General features: G+C 34.7%; 2 protein-coding genes across 10 annotated transcripts in view; one reads left to right on the top strand and one right to left on the bottom strand.

Moving 5' to 3' along the window:
• Afti (aftiphilin) overlaps window positions 1-13,341 on the top strand; it is a 46,232-nt gene extending 32,891 nt beyond the window's left edge. For 7 of the 8 annotated variants that reach the window (XM_069825822.1, XM_069825815.1, XM_069825816.1 and 4 more), the window contains one exon: window positions 4,594-13,341. In XM_069825822.1, the coding sequence (XP_069681923.1) occupies window positions 4,594-4,778 (185 nt within the window). In that variant the 3' untranslated portion in view covers window positions 4,779-13,341. The remainder of the gene's footprint in view (window positions 1-4,593) is intronic. The other variant, XM_069825821.1, reaches the window with a different exon arrangement.
• Window positions 13,342-13,951: 610 nt separating this feature from the next.
• On the bottom strand, window positions 13,952-22,541 carry kay (transcription factor kayak). Of its 2 annotated transcripts, none has more exons than XM_069825823.1 (5): window positions 22,381-22,541; window positions 19,167-19,338; window positions 18,913-19,079; window positions 18,534-18,641; window positions 13,952-15,106 (listed from the first exon to the last, which is right to left on the bottom strand). In XM_069825823.1, exons 1-5 carry the CDS (start codon window positions 22,474-22,476, stop codon window positions 14,528-14,530), a joined length of 1,122 nt encoding a protein of 373 aa, XP_069681924.1. In that variant the 5' UTR covers window positions 22,477-22,541; the 3' UTR covers window positions 13,952-14,527. The 2 variants fall into 2 exon arrangements, with proteins under 2 accessions (XP_069681924.1, XP_069681925.1); XM_069825824.1 differs by lacking the exon at window positions 22,381-22,541 and adding an exon at window positions 19,457-20,527.
• Window positions 22,542-23,643: the final 1,102 nt, after the last annotated feature.

The following is a 23,643-nucleotide window of genomic DNA, read 5'->3' as shown; positions in this document are numbered from 1 at the left end:
TCAACTATTGTTACATATGTTTGCTACAAATCTTGCAGAATATTATTTTTCCATCATAAGTGAATTCTGAATATTCTGTTAGCCATTGCCGGATCAATGTAGATTTTGCACTTATATTTTTCGGCATTATCGCGTTAAACTTCACAGGAAAACGTCCTACCGCTCAAAACTTCTCAACACAAATAAGGTGAGGGAAAGAGCAACTGTTAACGAGCATTCAAATGAACCGTTGTTATTGAGATTCAATTGGACAAAAATACAAAGTTCCACTTATTGTTGCATTTCCTGGTAGTGTTAACACTAGGAGGGCCATTCTTTTAAATATTTTGTAATGGTTTACCCTACTAATTCGCAGTTTTACGACTTTTCATAAATATTTAAAAAAACACTCTTTCTCCAAAAATTGTGATTTTATGACACTCTGAAGGGCAGTACAGCTAATCGGTTTCAGACCGAAAACAGTCATTTTTATAGCATAGTATATCTCTGAATCGGTAGCAGCACATGTTGTGATTGTTGCCTGCTTCAAAACTAAGGTTGGTTCTTTGTCGGCATTTATGCCTCCAAACATGTTAAATTCGGTGAAATCTATTGCGAGTGTCGTGAGATTCAAAACATTTTGTTTCCTTTATCAATGGTTTCATGGCCGGTGTGAAGCAAACTTTCCACTTTTTAAATGCCTTAAATTTCGCAGTGAATGCATGTATAAGTTATAAAAAGTAAGAGTAAAATGCGAAACTTTACAGTGAGTTAGGCATTTTTAGGCGAATATTAACAAATTAGGCTCTAATAACCGTTTTAGGGCATTTTAGGGCACTATAAAACTCTTTGAATACCTTTCAATTTCCATGAAACACAAATATTAATAATTATTTTTACTTTTCTCCTAAAGAAACAAAATAGGCATTTGCCCTAGAATCCGATGTCTGTTTATTACATAGAAATTACATACATATTACTCACAAAACTGATGACATATTACAGGGAAGTTTCATACATACGACAAAAAAAAGATATTAGATACAAGTAGATAGTGGATATTACATTACAAATACTACATATTAAATATAGATACAGACAAATTACACAGAAATGCCTGTTATTGCATTTTATCACACACACAATTACACATAAGTACATGTTCTTACACACCTACAGTGGACAATCATAATGTCGAGTGTAATTGACTTAAGAATTTACAAAAACTGTTATAGCTTTAAAATTGTTAAAAATAAAATGGAGTGGTTATTGGCTATTGTAGTGAATGTTCTTGAGGTCAAGGTAGAGGGAGAGGATACATCTTCTCCTTTCAAAGAGGGGGCAGTTGAAAAGCAGATGTGGAACCGTCCGATCTTCATCACATGTGCACTTTACACTGTTTGAGTGATTTGTGACATTAAATCGGACTAAATATTATTTGAATTTTCCATGGCCAGAAATAAATTGGGTAACAATAAAGTCGGGTTGGAAGAATTTACTTTCAATTCTGCTCATTATGGTACGAAAAAATAGGCTCCTTGTTGTACTCCTAGTTAAACTATTGCCCCCCTTGTGGGATTTTTACACACACACACACACACACACACACTATGTGTTGATGCACTTCTAGCGTAAATTTGAAGTCCTTTCAAAGTAAAGAATTAACTTAAATTATACCCAAAACTTGTAAGATAAGTTTATGCACAGTCATCTTCAACGTATTTTGAGATTTAAATTTGTTGAAGTTAAGCTTTGAGTGTCAAATCGTAGTCAACTTCTATATTTGGGAGTTTGTGCATTATTAAGTTATATTTCTCATATTTTTCATACAGCAACTTAGAAAATGTAGACATTTTTGTAATATATTTCATATATTTTGCATATACCGTCTTTCTTTGTCCTGTGAGTTGTGACAATGCACATAAAGAAACTGCAAATTGTGTAATCCAAAATTCACAATGGATATACAGTAACTGTTTGCATTTTTGTCTCCCCTTTCCCTGTATAATGTTACCCCTCGTCATGCTAATATACGTAATATTGTGATGATTTAAGCATTTAAATTTTTTCATAACTCTCTCTATGAGCTTAAGATAGATTTTATTGTGATTATTCCAGAAGATAAACTGTTGCAAAATTTAGATCTTATTAAACATGATTACCTAACAAAACTTTTGTATAGACTGGAAAAACAGAGCAAGTCAGATCTAAGTTACTAGCATTCTTACCGAGCTACGAGATTGCATTTTGACTAGCAGTGCTTTGGGTTCCCTGGTTTTTTTTTCCTCTTATGCTCTGAGCAGGACGCGAAGTATTTTTTTTTTTTTTTTTTTTTTTGCACTAAGGCAGCAACACAATTGTACTGGCCCTTTTCATTGTCAAACTCTGTTATTAAATTGTCTGAACTGCATTGAGAAAGATGTATTTTTGACTATAGTACACAGTGCAACAATGTATTTTTCTCGTTGAAACGTATCTATTGAAAAAGAAGTTGTACAAGTTGTGTTTACAATTTGTATAAGGTTTCTTATCTATAACGGAACCTGTTTCTCGTTACTTACATAATAATTTAACATACTGTTTCAGTGCTTGCACAGTCTCTGTAAAATACTGCAGAAACTTGAATAAACGCAACTTATATTATGGTACTTTTTCGTAAGTAGATACGTTTCATTATAGATTCATGTGATCGAATTATACTAAATATGGAGAAACAACTGTGCCACTGGCAAAATATGTTTCTAGTATTTGTAACCTTTTCAGCGTGCTTGTTATTCATTATGCAGTTTTGATATTCTGTCTGTTGCATAGTCTTTCCTTTGAATTTGTGGACAGAATGTGTTCATATTCAATAATACAAGGTAATTTCTCTGAAAATATTCAGATGAATTCAATTATTTGTACGCTAATGGTTGTGTGTATCTTTATTGAAAAAACAACACAACCTGATTTACTCGAAATATTCATGCTCATATTTTGGATAATTGTATTTATTTATTTTCCTATGTCAAATCATTTCGATGCATCTGCCATTAACAGGTTTAGATCTAAACGTCTTGTGCATTTCCTTCATTATTCTGCAAATGACAGAAACGAATTAAATGAATGACAGATAATTGTAACTTTACAGTAGGTGTTACATGGCTGTTCTGTGAATTACGAAACATAAACATTGTTTAGTGTAATGGTGAATAGCCTCAGCAGACACTACAGTTCATTTAAATAACTGGACATAACAATTCCAAAAGCTTAAGCATATCCCTTGCAGTGATATTTTCTGTGTAGATTTATTATGTTGCCAAATAATTGACACCTTCTCAGACTTAATTATTAATTTTCATACCTTACTTGAAAGCAATCTCTTTTTTTAGCCTACAGAGCTTACACTCAGTGATATGTCACGAAGTCCCATACTGTGTACTTGTTTTATAAGCTGACTGGACACTGGGAAATATTGTTGTGCAATATGTAGGATTTCAGTGATTGTTTAGAAGAGAAGTTTTGGGTTTTATAAGATAAAAACTGGAATGCTCGCTGGTTCGAGTCCTCATGGGGAAGATATTTTCTCATGAAATTTCAGCCAGGATATGGGACCAGTGCCCACCCCAGCATCATAATGACTTTGGGGAGCTATGATAGGTAGCAAAATCCAGTTACAGAGATCACTTATAAGGCTGGGGAAATCATTATGCTAATTACACGATACCTCTGTTCTGGTTGGATGATCATTCACATCTGCTGAGGCATGTGGACATGAGGCTAGCAGCTAGAGTAAGCTCACAATGTGATAATCATTGTGTGTGTGCTTGTGGGATGTGACATCACCCAAACATGAAATTCGAAATAAATTCCAGATCCTTTTTACAGACTGTCTTTACAGATTAAGTTCAACATTCATACACATTTAAAGAATTTTTTCAGTCGTTAAATATAGGCCCAAATTTAAATGTTTCATTTATTTAAACATATTCACATTGTAGTTGTGCTGCTTCTTATCAGAATTAAATTTATGATCTGGCACTCTGAACCACTTGCCTTCACATTTCACATACACATACTCTGTCATTACACTTACGAAAGTTTTGTACATACGGGACTTCTTGAATATATACATCAGGCTTCTTTGAGAATTTCCAGCACAATAAACTGGAGTGCTAGGACTAATCTAATAATTGATGAGGAAATTGTCGTTCTGAATTCAGTATTTTTGTATTATGTTTTACCTTCAATTGCATGAAGTATTATCCTAGTAAAATTCAGGGCTTATTCCCATCCACTAATTTTATATCTGATAATAGGATAATTGTATGATTTGTTCATTCCATAAAAACCTGTTTTTATCACAAGTTTTTAGGATGCGTGGGATTTATTGATAATACATTGCACGCGTGAACTAGTGCCATAACTTTAATTTATATGATGTCCCTCCCCCTAAAAAATGTTTCAAATCTGGACATGCAACTCTGTGTAAAAACAGTTTCTAAAAAATTGTCAAGTGCATACAAGACCTACTGTAAGTATACAGTTACCTATCTGAAAGCCCATCACAGTTTGCTTAGTGATGTATTTCAGTCATTTCTTTGTACCTGGATTTCAATTGTGTCTTTCTTGCAGCGCCTGAGACGCCCACGAGTAATGCACTGGTGCAGCAAATCCTAGCATCGAGCCAGTCTGCACCTGCTGCCCGCAGCAGACAAGGACTGAGTCCTGAAGCAGTGAAGGTGTTAGATGAAATTCCAGATCTTTCCTTCTTGAAGGCCAAGCTGCTCATGTTTCCTGTGCGAGGCACCTCACCCTAATAGTGCATCACAGACTAACATAAGCTTATAATTCAAGGTGTGGCACCGGTGAAATGTACTTACTGGACTGCATGTAGAGTACTATGACGATGTATGTTGTAGGACTGCTTGCTTCTTCATGCCTATATGTCCGTCCGTCTGTCTGTCTACCTGCCTATCTGCCAGCACTCTTTTACTTGTGCCATTTTTGAACAGGAAAATTGACACTTTTTTTTTAGTATTAGAAAAGTGTTGGTGCCATTTTTAATTAGGTTTATTAAGATGAACATGTCTTTTATATTTTCAAAAAAGATTTTGTATTTCACTATAACTTTCTCTCTCGTCTTATATATGGCTAGCAGAAGGATCTTCACTCTGGAAGCATTTCGTAACATACTTTGACAGTCTCTCTCCATAATAAGAATGCAGTTTCACTTTCCTACACTTCTGTTTAATGAATTTAAGAGATCACTTTTTGTAACAGAGGTATGGTATTAGTCTGCAGACTGAAGTTTACCAATACTGGGTAAGATCAGAATCTGTATCTATATATTAAAGTAATCTTTATTTTTTTAATTGTATTAAGTACAGAAATCTGGAATGGGGTATATTTAACCGAAAATGAAATGAAACAGGTTATTTAATGTTAAATAATGAAATAATATACCAAACAAACAATAACTTAATCTCTTTGAAACTTCCTGTAATGTTCTGGAATTGTGGTATTAACACATATACTGCCGATGATGTACTGTAATTATTATTTTATCAGAAGCATTACGAATTGCTGCACATGCACAGCTTAGTGTAAATATATTAAGTTTTTAGCATAATATCCGTGCAATTTAAGGAAGAATTCCTGATAGTGATAGTGACGGTGATATTCAGTAATTATTTATGCATCTCATTTCACTCCTCTTCCCATTTTTTTTATTCTTCTTGAGACTGATTTTTTTTAGTAATCCGTATCAAAATTACTATAATTGTAATGGTCATAATTATATATTTTTAAAGTTAGTTATTTAACGATGTTGTGTCAATTATTATTAGCCATTCAGCTCAAGAAAGGAACCTCATATAAACAATGCAGTTTGTATCACTCCACACTCAACAGGCGTGTTCGGTTCACAACTTATTTCTATCTATATTGACTTCCCCTCAGCAGGATTCCACGCACATGTTCTTTTCGAGTATCATAGATTGTTAGAGAAATGCAATGTTCATTTGCACAAGCTAGCACACAGGTAGTGTTAAAGGAAAGCATTCAAAACAATAGCTTTCCTTCCACTCTTTAGAGCTTTGCCACTTACATGTTTGAATACAACACTTTGCCATTATGTCACAACTGTAGGACAGGTGTGATACCTTACAGACGTGCTTCCTTTCTAAATGACTTTGTTCTAGTGATGGCCATCTAATGTATCAGTCACTGAGTGGTGGCTTATGAATGACGCAATCTTATGGCAAATATATTTGAAGTTAAAATATTATTTATTAACATAGTTTTTATTTCAAAATAAAAAATAAACAATATAAAATATATTGGACTACATTGTTTCACACCGAGATATGTACTGTGATAGATGGTCAAGTATGGAACATTACAACATTTGCATTTGTTGCATCAGGTTTCGCTCTTGAGTTGGATGGATAACAGATTATTTAGAGTCGATTAAATGTGAGATAGTGAGATACTATTTGGACAGATGAGGCCGAAGTTTCGCCATATATTACCTGACATTCTCCTTATGGTTGCGGAAAACCTCGGAAAAAATCCAACCAGGTAATCAGTCCCAGCAGGAATCAAAATCACGCTGGATCAGCAGGGAGACGTGCCTGCTGTCTGAGCTACACAGTGGTTGTAATGACAATAAGTTTATTTCTGTTATAAGTAGAGATTTTAATGTCTAAAATTATTATTCTGGATATATGTACTGTCTATTCTTGTATATTTTACCTATAATTTTGTTATAATTGCAACAAGATAAATGAAAATATTGTGAAATTTCTCATTTTTAAACTCGTGAACTAAGGACCCAGATCACTAATAATTTTAATAAAGTCTGAGTGCCTGCTCCGCAGCAGTGTTACAGCAATGAATAGTGAAAGTCATTATTTTTTTGTACAAGTGTTTTATTTAATTAAACTCTTTTGCCCGAAAATTTTGTTTCACAACTGCAGGGCCATATCAGTATTATTCTATCTTCTATTTTCTGTACAAAATACAGTCGAATGCATAATCAGATACAAACATCACACTTTCTTGAAGTTGTATCCTGCTAAGATGAAATGTTTCAGGTCCACTTTAATTTTTCTTTCTCCAACTCCATGTCTTGGTATAGGCACAAAAAGCATAGAAAAGTCAATCAAAATTATTAATTTTATAAAAAAAAGATTGTGACACTAGTATATGGCAGTTAGTACTGATAACGAGAAATGTATTAAGAAGTATTTTGAAGATGTTAAATTTATCAGTATTTGCAGAGAACTGGAGTCTCTTATGGTTTTCATTAAGCTGTTTGTAATGCGTAATACAGTTGTTTCCAAACGTTTTATATTGTTGCATAAATATGTGCAACAGACAGTAACATGGCTTTATTTCCATAAGCTTCGAAGCATGGCAGACTTAGGAAATCTTAATCAAAATGTTGATAGATATTTTGGAAGTCACGTGTGGAAATAATATTCTAACTTGAGTAGTTCCAGTATTAGTCATAAGTAATATACAGCTTAAATTGAGGCTTCCACAGTGAGGGTCCACTTTAAGGAGGAAAAGCCCCGTCTTGTATAGTTATCTACAGCAATTAGAAGTTGTGCTCATCAACAGTAATTTTTCAAATAGAAACATAGGTCACATGTGTAAAAATTCTTTATTTTCATCAGTAGTGTTATTTAATTCTTAGATTGTAGTTCTCAAAGCGGATTTTATACAAGAAGTCAGTTTCCCATAAAGACAGTAGTTCTTGTAAGAATTAGTGGGAATTTACTTAAAAGATTCCAGATGTTAGTGTGAACAATATCATAGTAGAATTATAGAAAGTTTTATCTTTCCAGAAATTGTTTAGTGATTTACATTCGTTTATTGGTTGAGTAAGCATTTGAGGTATTTTATGTAACTGCACATCCTTCCATTGCTGAATGTTCAAGTATGGGTGTTGACTAGATCTCATACAATATAGACCAAGAAACTTTGACACTTAAAAGCAGTATCATAATCATAGTTCTTTCAGATCTTAGGGTGTGTGGTTGGTATGCTTTTACACCACCATTCCTTGGGTTGTCTTAAATTTCCCTTTGTCGCATTCTCATTCCCATATTGTGGACTTTTTTTACTAACATAAGAAAAGGCTCGGAGGCAGAGCTGCAAAAATTGGGAAATATATAGTATATATATATATTTTTTTTTTCATTATCATCAGTCTTAAAATTTCATATAACTAAATAATTATGTATTTATGATACGTTTTAATTGCTGAGAGTCCATTTCATGTCTCCACTTTGGTGTGTTAGAGCTTCCCAAATGTTAATACCATGAGCCACAGCTGATTTCTGCTGTTTTGGAATAATTCAAACTTACAATGTTAGTCCTCTTTTATACCTTGTTTAAACTGTAAGTGACGATATACAAATATGTAACTGATTTTCAATCTTCAGCCTCTTCTGCTAAACAAGTGGGACTAATTTAAGACCATTTATATAAGATGCAGAAAAGTAGCAATATTCTTATTATTTTAAAAGTAATTAAAGATGACATGGTATTATTATAACTATATTTAGTATTTTTGTATTGTGCTTATTATAATGCATTCATTATTATTATTATCATCATCATCATCATCATCGTCATCGTCAATGCTGGATTAACACCAATAGTAAATGTCGCATAAGCTACGAGCCCCACATTTTTAAGGACCCTCAATATAAAATAAACAAATAAATTGACAAATTTCTAAATATATATGTTTGTAAGGTATTTGGTGCAAATGGCAAGTTGAATGATACTTCCATTGTGGTTTCTGTGTTTGTATTGACTCTTTGCCATGTCACGTGCAGGTGTTGTGTCTTCGTTGGTTTGCAGACTACAAGATGAACATACATGTTTGGATTAGACTGTAGGGTTTAATTTGTATATCCCAACGGATATGAGTTTTAATAGGCATTAAACAGATAACTTTCAGAACACTATTCCTAATTGGTTACTGTATTTCATAGGCGCTCATAGTTACAACAATCACATAAATTTGTGAGTGTTCACTAGCCTTTGTTAATACCGCTATATAGTTTCTGTAACATAAACTGTTCATATGGTCTTGGCTTGCCGTTTGGAAAATGATAGGCCTACCTTTTTATTTCCTAAAATTCACTGCAGAGAATGCTCACTTTCAAAATTGAAAAGAATAAAAAATATACTAACGAGCACAATCATTCAAGACAGATTGAACAATCTCACTTTAATGAGTATTGAACATGAACTTCGCATGAAATAGACATTTCCATTATCATCCACAAATTTATATGCCCTAAATCTAGAAAAGTTAATTTTTAAATATTGAGTTTTATTACTTTCGACGTTTGGCATTGATACTTAAATGTAAATAGCTACTCGTAGCAACAGTGGTGGTTCTAGACGCTATAAAGTCGGGGCTGGGAGAATCATATTTTTATACTGACTACTTATTTCTCATGTATGATTCTGTTACAGTAATGCAGTATGTCTATTAAATAAGACATTTAAATTTAAACTTCTCCCCCCCCCCCCCAATGCTTTTTTCAGTCATATGCAGGTACTTATTATTTTTGTTAAAACCACACCAGGTTAGAATCACCTCTCAATAATGTACCGACATTTAATTAAAATACTGAATGACTTTACATTTCACGAAAATGATTTATATTTTAATATTTATATGCATTTTTTTTTTTATAAATTTGTGGCTTCTTTATAATATTATGCTACAGGCCCAATTAAAATACTGAATGACTTTACATTTCACGAAAATGATTTATATTTTAATATTTATTTTTATAAATTTGTGGCTTCTTTATAAAATAATGCTACAGGCCCAATTAAAATACTGAATGACTTTACATTTCACGAAAATGATTTATATTTTAATATTTATATGCATTTTTTTTATAAATTTGTGGCTTTTTTATAATATTATGCTACAGGCCCAATTAAAATACTGAATGACTTTACATTTCACGAAAATTATTTATATTTTAATATTTATATGCTTTTTTTTTTTTTATAAATTTGTGGCTTCTTTATAATATTATGCTACAGGTCCAATTAAAATACTGAATGACTTTACATTTCACGAAAATGATTTATATTTTAATATTTATATGCATTTTTTTTTTATAAATTTGTGGCTTCTTTATAATATTATGCTACAGGCCCAATTAAAATACTGAATGACTTTGCATTTCACGAAAATGATTTATATTTTAATATTTATATGCATTTTTTTTATAAATTTGTGGCTTTATAATATTATGCTACAGGCCCCACACTAGCTTAATCTGGAAATTTATTATTATAATATTGACTGCCTTGTTAGAAATAACTGATTCCACGCCTGCAGATTCTGTTGTGCTCCATGCTACCATCAAGATGTTTTCAATTTGATTCGTAATTTTGAATAAGTTTCAGAATAGGTTGCAGTTGCATTCTTAAAATACTTTTAAAATATTCGGATATCTATGGTCCGTTTCTAATGTCGTTGGCATATTTAGGTTGTCGTATAACATTACCTTGAGAGTTCAGTATAATGCAATTTCCCTAACACAGGTTACATACGTATCTCCAGGTAGTCTTACATTGTGGCTACCATTCTGTATCTTCTAGATTCACATTTCTATATTATCTTCTAGATTGGCATTTCTATGAAATTTACTATGTATATGATGGAATAGTTACTCCACTGTGATTCTCACCTCACAGTCTCGTGGTAAAATCAGAATATATCACAATTTAACATTTCATCTCGTATGGGCTAGATCTTTTGAAAATGTTGAAAAAAGATAGAACCATGCCACACTATTCTTTGTTTTTACTAAGGCTCAAAATAATATTTCGTTTGTCTTGATATTTGCTCCCATTGAATTTGTGTGTTTGAAAGAATGTAAGCGTAGTGATTTGTCTTAATTAATTGACAATGGGCTACAAGCTTTAAAATATTATAGTAATTGCAGATAAGATGTAGTGACATAGGGTACATCTGCTTAGGTTTCAGACTCTTTTTATCCACTCTTCCTGCATTGATTAGAATGCGTACCATACATTTCTTTATATAAAGTCATTTTCTTGTAAGTACTTTCCCATTCGATTTTGCACTACTAGGGTAATACAATGACGTTGATGGAGATTCCTATAACACTTCGTTTCATAGGTCTCTCGCAGTAGAATTCCTCTTATGAGAAGATTATATGGTGTAAAAATTACCTCTTTTCTGCGCTGGTTATAAGATGATTATGAATGGCGGTGGAAGAAATGGGACCTGTGCATTATGCTTTTCAGAGGAATAAAGGACAAATAGAAATAATTACGTTCATGATCGCATAATGAGATGAAATTGAATGGTAGAATCACATTATGACCATTATAACCACTATTCTATTCCTCTCTCTACAGAAAAAGCTGCTGACACCCTTTGAGAGCTGCATAGGCGTGTTACTGATTCTGGGATCGAGTCTGTGACTTAGTATATCTACCAAGTTATGACCATCCAATTTCGGAAATGTGTGCATGCCTAGACATAGACTGAAGTGCGTTGCTGAAGAGGGAAGTTATAGTTGTCAGTAATAAAGTGATTTTGAAGACTTTCAGTAATAATAAAAAGGAAGATTGTCTCTTAGTTATGTTTACATAATTTTGATCATTCTATCATTTAACATCGTAATAGAGACGAAAGTACTCACTGAAACGATAATTATGCAAAATATTATAATTGGAGGAATGAAAAGGAGACGAAGGAAAATGTTTTTGTACATAAAATAATATAACTGCGAGACTTTCTGCCCCTATTTGTAACATTACATGCTGGTAAATAATGAGAATTGAAGAATAAATGGTTTGCTGCAAACATGTACTGAACTGATATGATCGATGACAAATATTTAATATATGGACACAGGGACAGAACCAGATTGTTTCCTTGAATATGAATACATAATATGAAAGGAGCCAAAATGGAGATTGTAATATAAAACAATGTTAAGAAAAATGTTGACATAGAACAGAGTTATCCTGTGTCTAACGAATGTCTTGTCTTGAATTCTTTCTGAACCCTATTAGAGTACATTATTAGCTACAGATATCTTTGAAACTTTGTATATTTAGACAATATGAGGGTAACTTCTCGCTGGTCTTAAAATTACTCAAAAAGAACATACAACACATGAAATAAAATAATAATTTGAAAATAATAACTTTAAATTAAATATTTGAACTGGCTCTGAGATACCATATCGGTAGGTAGTAGAGTGGAAATTACTTTCTCTAGTAGCCTTCTGATTTTAATTTGTATTAATTTTTGGAAGTGCAGCATCAAAATACATCTGCACCCACATAAGCCAACTCAGTTTAGTCCAATTATTTAAATAATGAACATTGTACAGTTCTATATTTTGTTTGTATTTTTTCCTGCGCATTACTATTGCTACTACATTTTACCATATTAAGAAGAATATTATTTTATTTCTATGACTGCCTCCCCCCCCCCCCCCAAAAAAAAAACTTGCTTTCAGGGTATCTGAATACAAGGCTAAGTTGAACATTTATTGACAAATACATTGACAAATAATCCTTCATAATTCGTGATATTTTTAGTGCCCAATTCCCAATTGTTGCAGCAGCAGCAGCTTATCATCAACCATTAGCACCACCATCTTTTGCCTTTTGGGCGAGAGCCCATGACCATAGAAGAAAGTGATCAATGCCCTACAAGTTACATGGAAGAAAATGCCTTACATTATTAACTGAGGGAGATAGACATGTAACTATGAAATTTAAAAAACTAATGATTTCAGTGAAATCACCTCCCAGAAATATTAGTAATAAAGACTATGACTGATTATGAATAATTATCAGAGTTATGCTCTGGGATAAGAAATTGAAACGATGATATAAAAGCTTTGACTTTTAATAATAAATATTTGACATTACAATTATTTTTATGTAGGAACTACGAGTTATATTGTAGTTATAAACAAACGTATGTTTATGAGTTGATTTACTATGAACAAGAAATAAGTGTAGTATTGAATGCTCTTAATAATTAAATATTTCAGTCTTCCTTTTACTTTTACTGTCACTACTTTACACATTAACTACCTACAGTGAGAGGAAGCATAAGCATATGACATGACGCGAGGCTTTTTCTCCTGCCATACAAGAAAGCATGGACCAGGGGTGTCCAGTGCTTTAATATTATGTTCTGAAAAGTTATTGAAATGTTTTTGCCTGAATGGACACCCCTGCACTCAGTATTACGTGTTGTGAATTGCCTCAGGAGGCAGATCCTATTGTAAAATACTGTACAAACCAGATGAATATTTATAAATAAACATTCTTGTTGGATCTTATAGTTTTATTTGATATTTATTATGTCAAGAGTCTTAAGAAAACAGTCTTATTTGTGAAGAGTCAGAATTTCAGATGATTTAGGTAAGTAATCACAATTCTGTTATTCTGCTGAGTCATCTTTCATTAGCATCATGTGTGAGTATGTTTTATTTGTCTATCGAAGGTTTTACGGAGCTTCCAGTCGATACAGCATCACATTGACAATGGAAAACATGTGCTTGGCAGGAATCAAACCCCACGACCACTGCCTACACTGCTGCTGGTGAGTCCATTTTATAATCCAAATTATAGGAAATGAAATGGGTTTTAAAAATCAGAAGTACATGTAATACATAAAGACCACTACTAAAAATGGCAGAATTGTAATAAAATATTGAGAACTTCAGTTCTACACATTTGGAAATTAAAGAATTGAATTTAGAATTTGAATATGCAATGCCTGCGCTTTTCTTCTGATGCTTAGTATTGGTACTTCATAAGTTCTTGTTTAATGATTATTTATATATACAAATAATTCGTGATTTATAGATGCAAAAAAAAATGTCTTAAGAATGCTTGTCATTCGAAATCTACCACCATTTTTTTAAATCAAACAAATACGAAATCAGAGTATCAAAAGCTCTTTTATTCACAGTCAGACATTCACAATGCACATCACAAACAAATATTTATGCATTACACAATACAAAATCTTTTCTTCTAAATAAAAAAAAGTCTTAAGGACCAAATGTGGGTGGTTGTTTCTAGATCTTCTCCACTGCAGGGACTTGAGCAGAAACAATTTGATCGCACTTTTAAGTACGTCAGCTGAGGTAATTTAGTACAAAATGCTTTAGCCAATGGCACAATCAGGTCTGAATTATTTGTATGGAACCCACATTAGGTAACCAGATATAACAAAATACATTTTCTATAATCTTAGGTATTGTCCAAGTGAGGCATTGATATTGCTTCCTCTTACAACATGCAGCACTAAAATAAAATGTGTCCGCACAGTAATGAACAGTGAAAGGCATTTTCTTGGCAGCAGCAAAAAAGCTTTAAGTTGGCGTGATTGAGCAAAACCTTTCAGAAAAAATTTCACCTCAAATTAAGGCAACATAACGAGGCCACTTTGGTATTTTAATAAAAATAGTTATTATCTTTGCACCTCCCTCTTGGCCTCTTGGCCCCTGTGGCATCATAAAGACACAAGTTTCGGCGGGACTGAGTCTGGGCTGGACAAGTCTACGCAACCTGTAGAATTGCGCTGCTGACTCGAGCATGATGGCACCAGTGGTGTTGACACAGGTGTCAGTCCAGTTCCTCCTTCCATAAGAGACTCGAAATTGAATGGAATACCAGCAGAGGGGGTAGTGATGGGAACGCCCGCAACTTCTGAGACAGATACCGCAGCTTTAAGGGATGGTGTAAAGGCTGCAGCCACAGGGAGGGAGTTGGGTCGCGAGGGTTTTACTCCAATATTCGCGTCACTAGCTAATGCAGGTCGCTTAGAAGGCATGGGCTGGCTGAGCGGCACAGTAGCATTGGTTTCCGGATCGTCAATTTCTTGCTTCACACGAACCATTTTGTTTTCCATGCCTGATGATGGAAACGCAAAAGGCTTGATGTCCGGAGGTGAGGGAGGACCTGACGTGTTGTTCAGACGACAGCATGCCTTATGTGCCTCCAGAAGAAATTCCAATTCCTCCTTCTGCATTTGTAGTTGCTGAATTTCTTGCTGCAAACCTTGTTTCTTCTGTTCCAAGCCCTCAGTCTCCTATAACAAAAACAGATGTAACTTCAATTATAAAGATCACATTCTATTAAGCAATGTTTCTTTTGAGTGTAAAGCATGAATGAAAGCGAGGGAAGTAACATTTCCCTACAAATTTTTGCATAATTGTAATTTATAAACTGATGTATTTGCATATATAATGAAAGTTGTCTGAGAAGAGACAAAATTAAGTGCCCAGAACTGTTACAAAGTGCAAGCTGGCTCTGTGATTGGGAGCTGTCGGGTTAACATCTCATCATTTGAACAAAATAGTTGCTGTTGCTGGTATGGCCTGAGTGGTCAAAAGTGCATTTCGAAGAAACAGATTGGTTGGCATACAATGTTATTTTCTGAAATGACTGCCAACCTTGCAGCACAAATTACATATACAATTTAAAACTTAAATCAATATAAAATGAGAGACATAAGAGTTACTGTATCATATGCAAATGAATGATTGAATACCAAATAACATTTTAGATTTAAATAATTAATTTATATTAATCGTTTTCTTTCATATCTTAAGCCATTTAACTTGTTATGGTCTCAGTTCATAATTTCTTGGATCATCCTGAACTTCTCTTTCTTTTTGACGTGTGTTAAAATTTATTTTGCAATCCTCTTAACCTGTCCTCAATTCAATCCACAACGTTCAATAAATTTCAAAATTTGTTGTATTCTAATTTTTTTCAGAACACCCAAATTGTATTTGTATATGGATAGTGAATGTGAAAGTATTTGTTTATATTTAATTGCAGTAAAAAGGGTTTAAAATTATCAATCTACACTTGTTTTAATATTCGTGTGACATAATTTAGGTAAACAAATTCAGAAGCGAGAGAGAGTAAAGTTAACAATTGAGGCATTGGCATGGGAAAGGTCGTAACTGCCAAAAATTCGAATTTTTAGGTTTTTCATTGAGAAGGTAGTAAATGGCCATGCCAATGGCACAGAGAAGGTATTATGTCCGTATGTAATGAAACGAAGTTGGAAACGTAGTCACTAGATGTTGTAAGTTGTATGTACACTGCTGTTGGCGCGGAGAAGGTAGTGACTCCTTTTACAACATCAGTGTGTGTCCAGACAAATATGGGCTGATAACTGTGCAGGGCAGAATAAGAATCGGATGATTCTAATGGTCCTGATTACATTATTGCCAAGAAACATTTTGATTCAGTGGACTTGAAATTCCTCGTTTCAGAACATTCCTACATGCCATGTGATAGGGAATTGGGCATCATAGAGAAAAGAAAAAAAAAAGATGCAAGACCATGGTTCCAGAAGAGGTAAAGCCTAATAATGTAATAATGATGAAGGATGAGGATTTCTTCGACTTTTCTGCAGAATGTGACAAGTTTTTGAATACAACTCCTATCAAAATCAGCACCCTCAACTGGATTAGACTCTCAAGAGCTGATTTTCCTCTAATAAAAACAAGACAGTCATTTAATGACCTTGAAATGTGGACAGAGCACACGATTTTTAAGAAAGGACAGTCATTAACGTCAATCACTAACTTGCAACGTCCCTGATTCCAAAAAGAGAGACTTGTTATCTATGTTAGACTTCCTCGATGAAAAGTATCATGCATTTTACCGAAAAATTTGTGCATAATGTATAAATAACGTTAATTCTTAGTTTGGCTAAGGAGTGATTTCAATGTTGTGTTTTCATAAAATAGGATTTCACAGATAAATCTGTGTCAGACTTTTCAAATTTCATATGTAACACAAACATGAGTGTATGCCTTTCATTTAAAGCAGTTTCTGTAATAATATAAGTGAGAAAGTGTTCATAAATTTGTTTTTTGCTTCCCCTGAAAAATTTTGTTTTTGATAGTTACTGCCTTTCCCATATCAGCGCCTCAATTCTCTACAAACAAGAACACTGAATTTAAAAAAAAAAAAAAAAAGTAGTTTTATATTAAAGGGATATCCAGGCAGAGCCAGAAGTTTTTAAGGATTGGAGACAGTGTTAAAATTACAACAGTGTCGGCTGCTGTGATACACAGCTGTTTCTCTCTACAAAATACAGTAGTTTGGTAGAAACACTACATTAAAAGTGAATGCAGTAATCCACAATTTTCTTTTTACTGCACTAAAAGGAAAGCTTATCAAATTTAATCAAATGTGTTGATACTTTCAAACAATAAACTCTCTGAAATGTCAGCTAATATAATGTAATGTGAAGACTATACTCGTTGACTATAATTATTGGGGTATGCAAAGCAACATATTACTCTTACATAAATTTTCTTATAAGATTTAAGATATACTAAATTTCTTTTTTTAGCCAATGATGATGATGCCATGAAGAGCACAAAAGGATTTTCAAAAACATTACATAAATTTTTTCAATTCATTATTATAGTTACATAAAATATAACCTAAATAATTTTCTCGTTTTACACGTAGTTCGATGTCACTAACGTAAACATTCATTCATGGTTTATGAAAGGCAAAGCCATCCCATCAGAGGCAGTGGAAGGCACTTAGTATGGCAAGATGTTAAGACTCTCATCTCAGGAGACAACCAAAACTGAGTAGCAGTAGGGATGTCAGTTATATATGCAGCTGCCTTTACCCAGAGGAAAGAAATATCTCTCGTATTCATTTCTATTGGAGGCTGGATCAACCTCAGGGCTAGTGCGGCCAGGATTACATCAATGGAGAAAATCCATGACCCCACCTCGCGATCTAATCTGCGTAAGCTAAATATCTTAATCAAGCAAGGCCCATTTATTAATAGGGTTACTGTACGATAAATTGAATAATTATAGTCACTAGAGAAATTCTGTTATAACAATACAATGGATAAAAATAAAAAGTTTAATACAATAAACATTGCAAGTCATAGCAACATACTGTTCACAACCATTTGAAAATTAAAAAAATATTACAATAGATGTTAATTCATTACTGTTTGTTTATTAGATTAAAAAGCATCAATTTTCGCAGGACTATCTTTAATTAATAAATATTTCATTTTGGATTATAATCTGGATGAACAGTAAAAAGACACCAGTGTAGCTCAGTCGGCTAAGGCACTTGCCTGCCAATTTGGAGTTGCACTCTGGTGCTGGTTCGATCCCTGCTTGGGTTTTACTTGGTTGGATTTTTTCCCTGAGGTTTTGCCCAACCGTAAGGTGAAAGTCATGTAATCTATGGTGAATACTCGGCCTCATCTCACTATCACCACTCCCATCGATGCTAAATAAGTCAGTAGCTGATACAGCGTCATTAAATAACTAAGTGAAAAAAGTAGTCAGTAGCTAATACTCCTGGAATCTGCAATACGGGTACTCATATTTCAGCCTAGGAATTCCGATTCTTTGTTCCACTTCAAATTTTATGTACATAGCTATAAGTGTTAAATTAGAGAAATGAATACTGCAACATAAATATGTCAATTATTATGAGTACTGCCTTACCAGCAACAGGGCATTGGTGTGATCCATTCTCCTCTTCCTGCATCGTGCAGCTGCCATCTTATTTCTTTCCCGTCTCACTCTCCTCCTTTCTTCCTCCTCAGGAGAGATCTAAAAATAGAATTCCTAAAATCAGCAACCTTGCGCATGCAGCAAGTACAGGAAATGCCCACGAACAATGGAATGCAATACTATTTTAATTAACAGTCATTAAAATAGTAATATAAAATAGCTTCCTTAATCAAAATCGAATAGAGAGATCTGCAAATTTTCTTTCCAACACAATGAGAAGTGAAACTGCGCATATAGAAAGTAAATTATAGCTAATTAAAATTTGTTTAATCATGTTCACATGCTTACACAATGACATGTGCTTACGTACCCCGCTATTCTTTGCTGGCCGTCTGCCACCCATGTTCCTGCGTGTTGTTGTTGTGGTGGTGGTAGCCGTGGTAGGAGCTGTTGTGACCACAGATGGACGAGACTGTGCAACAGACGCTATTCCTCCTTGCCAACCCTTGCTGTCCACAAGGCTCATATACGTGCTACCTGTAAACAGCAAGACATTCTTACTAACTTGTTTGCTTACAAATGGCAAGTTTATTTATTGCATCTCAAATGAGCAGGCCTACGTACCTTGAGTGATAGGCTGCACTACTGGGGGAACAAAGCCAGCCTCGTTCTGATGCGACTCCACTTCACTCTGCAGCTCTATGAACGTCTGCTCGATATTGCGGAGTGTTGTTGGTGTCAGGGTCGGTGTGGTTCGTGTCGGAACCCCTGAATTCAGTCCGTCCAGTGTCACGAACTGCAAAAGTGCAAAATAAATGCATTAAAATTCGCAAAATAATAGTATTGGAATGCAAGCACGATGTCACATGTCCGTGGCACTGCAACGCCATTCCGTAACAACGCAGATAGTTCACCTGTTGGTACCAGAGCTCAGGAGACAAGAATGTCAGATCCAACGGCTCCATTATCGAAGAGAAAAAAAGCAGCAGGAGTATCGATCGTGATTTGTGTAACAAATAGTCGTTCGTTCGTTTTTCGTGGGCACTGCTGCAGCAGTGATGGGGTTGTGCAGACAGACTTCTCTCGCCGTCCGCCACAACCCGACTGGGCGTACAATCATAGTCCGTATTTAACCCGCTCTTTGGCACGGCGCCTATCCAAAGTCCAACACCCACCTCTGGCGAGAATGTGCCAAGCTGTGTTGACAATTCTCCACAAGTCACGTGCTTCTCGGGGTTTGTCGTACCCCTGACTCACGCCGCAGCGAGGGTTGCAAGAAGACAGTCCTATAGCAACGCCGAGTCGGATCGCCGGCATGTCCGACCGCAGCCGGAAATTCTTTGGTACCCTTGCGCCCACGCATTAAGTCTGCATAACACTACCTTCCTTGAGTCGCCCACACGCAATTACAGGATTCTTAGAACAGCTGAATCGCGAAATGCTGCTCTTAACGAACCTTCCGTTGTAAGCGGAATTCCTTGGAATAGTTTAGGTAGAAACCATGTGGGGCCGAAGATTCAGAGATAAGCAAAATACCTAAATTATATTTAACTATCCGATGCATCGTAAACGCATTCTTACCAACGTTGTTGAATGTTACAGTACGTACATATTATTATAATGGAACTTTCAAGGCTAAAAGAAAACTACGCAATTACCATGTCGGTTTGACAAGCAGCACAGAAAAAAAGAATACAAACGTACAATTTGTAGCACGAATTGATAAAAAACTAACGATTTTTCGTCTCTAACATGACAAGACAGTATATTATAATTTATAATACTAGAAGTCGGAAGGAGTTAAGAATAGAACAAAGATAAATGCTATCAGTACCGTTTTTTCTACATGCATTACTTATATACATATGTCGTTGTTAAATTTAATTTAAGCATTGATAAAAGAATGCCGAATATAAATTCGTGTTACTATTACGCCACCCTCTCTTGTCACATTTTATTTCCAGGGTGTAATGTGCAAGTTCATATAAACGTAGCCAACTCACAAGAGAAGAACTTACTATATAGCTATTCACCTCCTGCGCAACAATTCTTTTACATATTTTATGTTCCAAAAAGTAAGTTGAATCTCAGGAGAACATTGATATTGTTATTCACCTCCTGTCAGTGGTGATATTCGGTCGGTTCGCACCGGTTCGGACAAACCGGTTGTTAAATTATTTCTAGGAAATATTTGCAATTACCATGGACATAATATACCGTATATGTTTAACATAGATACACATGAGAGAACTGGTTGTTAAACTTCTTGAATATCACCACTGCCTCCTGCCCAACAAATCTTTTACATATACATATAAAAAGTAGTTGAATCTCAGGAGAACATTGATATTATTCATCTCCTGCGTAACAATTTATTTTAAATTTATATTGTTTGTAATAGTAGCCGGATTTCATAGGAACAATTTGTTGCCCAACTCCTGCGCAATCCTTTCTAAGCTGTTATAAAAACATTCGAATAATAAGGGAACACTATATTGCTTTTCTCTTGCGCAACAATTCAATTCATTTACGAATTACATATAATAAAAGCCAAATATGACTATCAAGTTATCAAATTATTGGTAGGTATATGCCACACCTATTTCGGTTATTACTTCTACAAGAATGAACTGCTTATTAACTACATACATTAACGGCGAACACGCAGTAAAAATCTCTGTGCAATCTAAAAAAAAAATAATAATAATAATAAAATATATATTAACTCCCTTTGGATTGATATGAATTTCAACTATTAGATGTATTCTATTTTCTACGAGAATGTGTATTCCATTCAATGATTTCCTAATAATTCTTCTTATGAACGTCCCACGTTGTTGAAGTTCGAGCCTAGTATTACACTTTTGTCACTGATAATAGGGTTCTACGTAGCCCACGTGTGTAAATCTTACAACAGTGGTATTATGTACAGTGAATTCTGAAAGGATTATAATTTATATATATCACTATACATTTGAAATGTCACCACACATTGACAGCTAAGTGATCGTCCCTCACTTTCTGTTTCAGTTCGTGTCCACAACACACTAATATAATTTAAATATATATCGTATCGTAGTGCCAAGCCCAAATTTTTGTCGTTAATTTCAGAGAGGAGGAAAACATCACTCACCACAAGAACTTTCTTCCACCTTGTCGACTGTCACAAAGAGCACTGTACTGCTACAATGGATGGATAGCCGCTATCTTTCACGTGATGGTCATGTGACTTGTCTGACATTGCGCAACCGGAAGTTCCACGCATCCGATAAACGATTCGTGGTATGCCCCTGTAAATCGTATTGTTGTCGTTCTTTCAGGACAAAGACGGAGCAGATGTGAGGATTGCGCCAATCATGGCACCTGACCGTCCACCTGTTTGGCACCTGCACTATCCCCACTTCCCGAAGACATTTTAGCAGGAAAATACGCCAAGGTCGCGCAATTGAATGTTGCAACATTGTAACTGCTATGACGTCACCAGCGCTTGACGTCATTAGGAGCGGCGCCCTGATACCACCTGCATGACGCAATTCTAACCGAAATCTTACACGTTGGCTGTACAAGAAAACTGCTTCGCGCGCCGGAAATAAAGCTGTCGTAAAAAATTACGGTTTTTCAGTAACTTGCGTTACATCAGTATTTCACATAATCTTTCACGTCTGTGTAACATTATGGATGCTACATATTTTGACGTCTGTACAAATACATCCGTTGCCAATTTCAGTGTCTTTAAAAACCAACAAGTGGCGTCCGAAACGTGTGAATATGACTCAGCAGGTGCACAATTGCGTCACACTATGGCGCTAGCTTGTCAACGTTAGTTGTTAATACATACCATTTTCTTAGTGTTGTCACTGTAGTCCGAGTACATTCTGTCGTCCAAATCTGCACGGTCCAACAGAAATGGGCCTAAAGGAACCAACTGAGACATGAAGACTTTAGTGCGATCTCTACAACACTTCAATTCACCTCGCGATGCAGAGAACGACTGATGGTACGTCAGGTTCTGCCTTCTGTTTTACAAGGTCGCCTCCCCCCTCTCTTGCTGACGTCATGCTGCGTTGCGAGTTCGTGGAATTGACAGCGAAGAAGCTGGAGTGGGAAGAGGTTAAAGTTCTCTCGAAATTGGGGATTACTGAATTGTTAGACCTATTCGGAATTGGACTGTCTTTTGTTTCTTCTAAGATTCCACCTAGATACATTAGTTTAATTTAATATTACATTAACAATGATAAGTACGCCATTGAAGCTGCAGCAAAGAGTGAATAAATCTTGAAAATGTACAAGTAGAAGACAATTTTGAAACAAGAACCAAGTATATCTGGATGAGATTCTGCGAGAAGGAAGAAACGTATAAGGTTAAAAGTAGATTAATTAGATACAAAATAAAAATGTAACACTGTAGTTTGAATTCCATTTCATTGCAACATTTGAATAATGTGTTATAAGATTGTTCTTTATTTAAATTTAAATGTACGTAACTGTGTTTTTCTCCGTTCACGCCTATACTCGACAAAATAAATGCAAGCATACCGGTAATTTGTTACGATATGACATATTGCAAAATACATGAATAGATTCAAAAAACAATAGCAGACAATATTTCCTTTACAGAATTTTTTACTATGCCGTAGAGGGGGGGGGGGGCAGGCTATGAAGTCCTAGATTCGTTTCACATACATTAATTTGTTCGCCGAAATGGACCAACAGGCCATAAAGAAGGATTTTTAACAGGATATCTATTTCGATAAAAATAAATGGACGAGTAATTTGTAATGAAATTTCAAGGTGTACAAACTGTTTCTACAATAATATCATACTAGTATCTTGGTCCTTGACCCTTTTTCATTGCCCCATCATCTGCACTTATGCGTTTACTTGCTTCCATGAAATCTATTTAATTGTAAGCCATAAAATGGTTACTTACATGAGATGTAGGCCTAATTACTAGAGGTCGGACATACAGGCAATTAAATTTAAAAAATAGGCAGACAAAAAAGAATTCAAAATGTGAACTAGATAATATTTTAAAAATATAAATATATAATGAATAACATTATGATAAATGGATTATATACTACAGTATGAGGAAGGCGGA

The sequence above is a fragment of the Periplaneta americana genome, chromosome 5, assembly GCF_040183065.1.
Source record: "Periplaneta americana isolate PAMFEO1 chromosome 5, P.americana_PAMFEO1_priV1, whole genome shotgun sequence".
In the NCBI taxonomy this organism is placed as follows: Eukaryota; Metazoa; Arthropoda; class Insecta; order Blattodea; family Blattidae; genus Periplaneta; species Periplaneta americana.
Note: the sequence above shows the minus strand (reverse complement) of the source record. Positions and strands in the feature narration are given on the sequence as shown.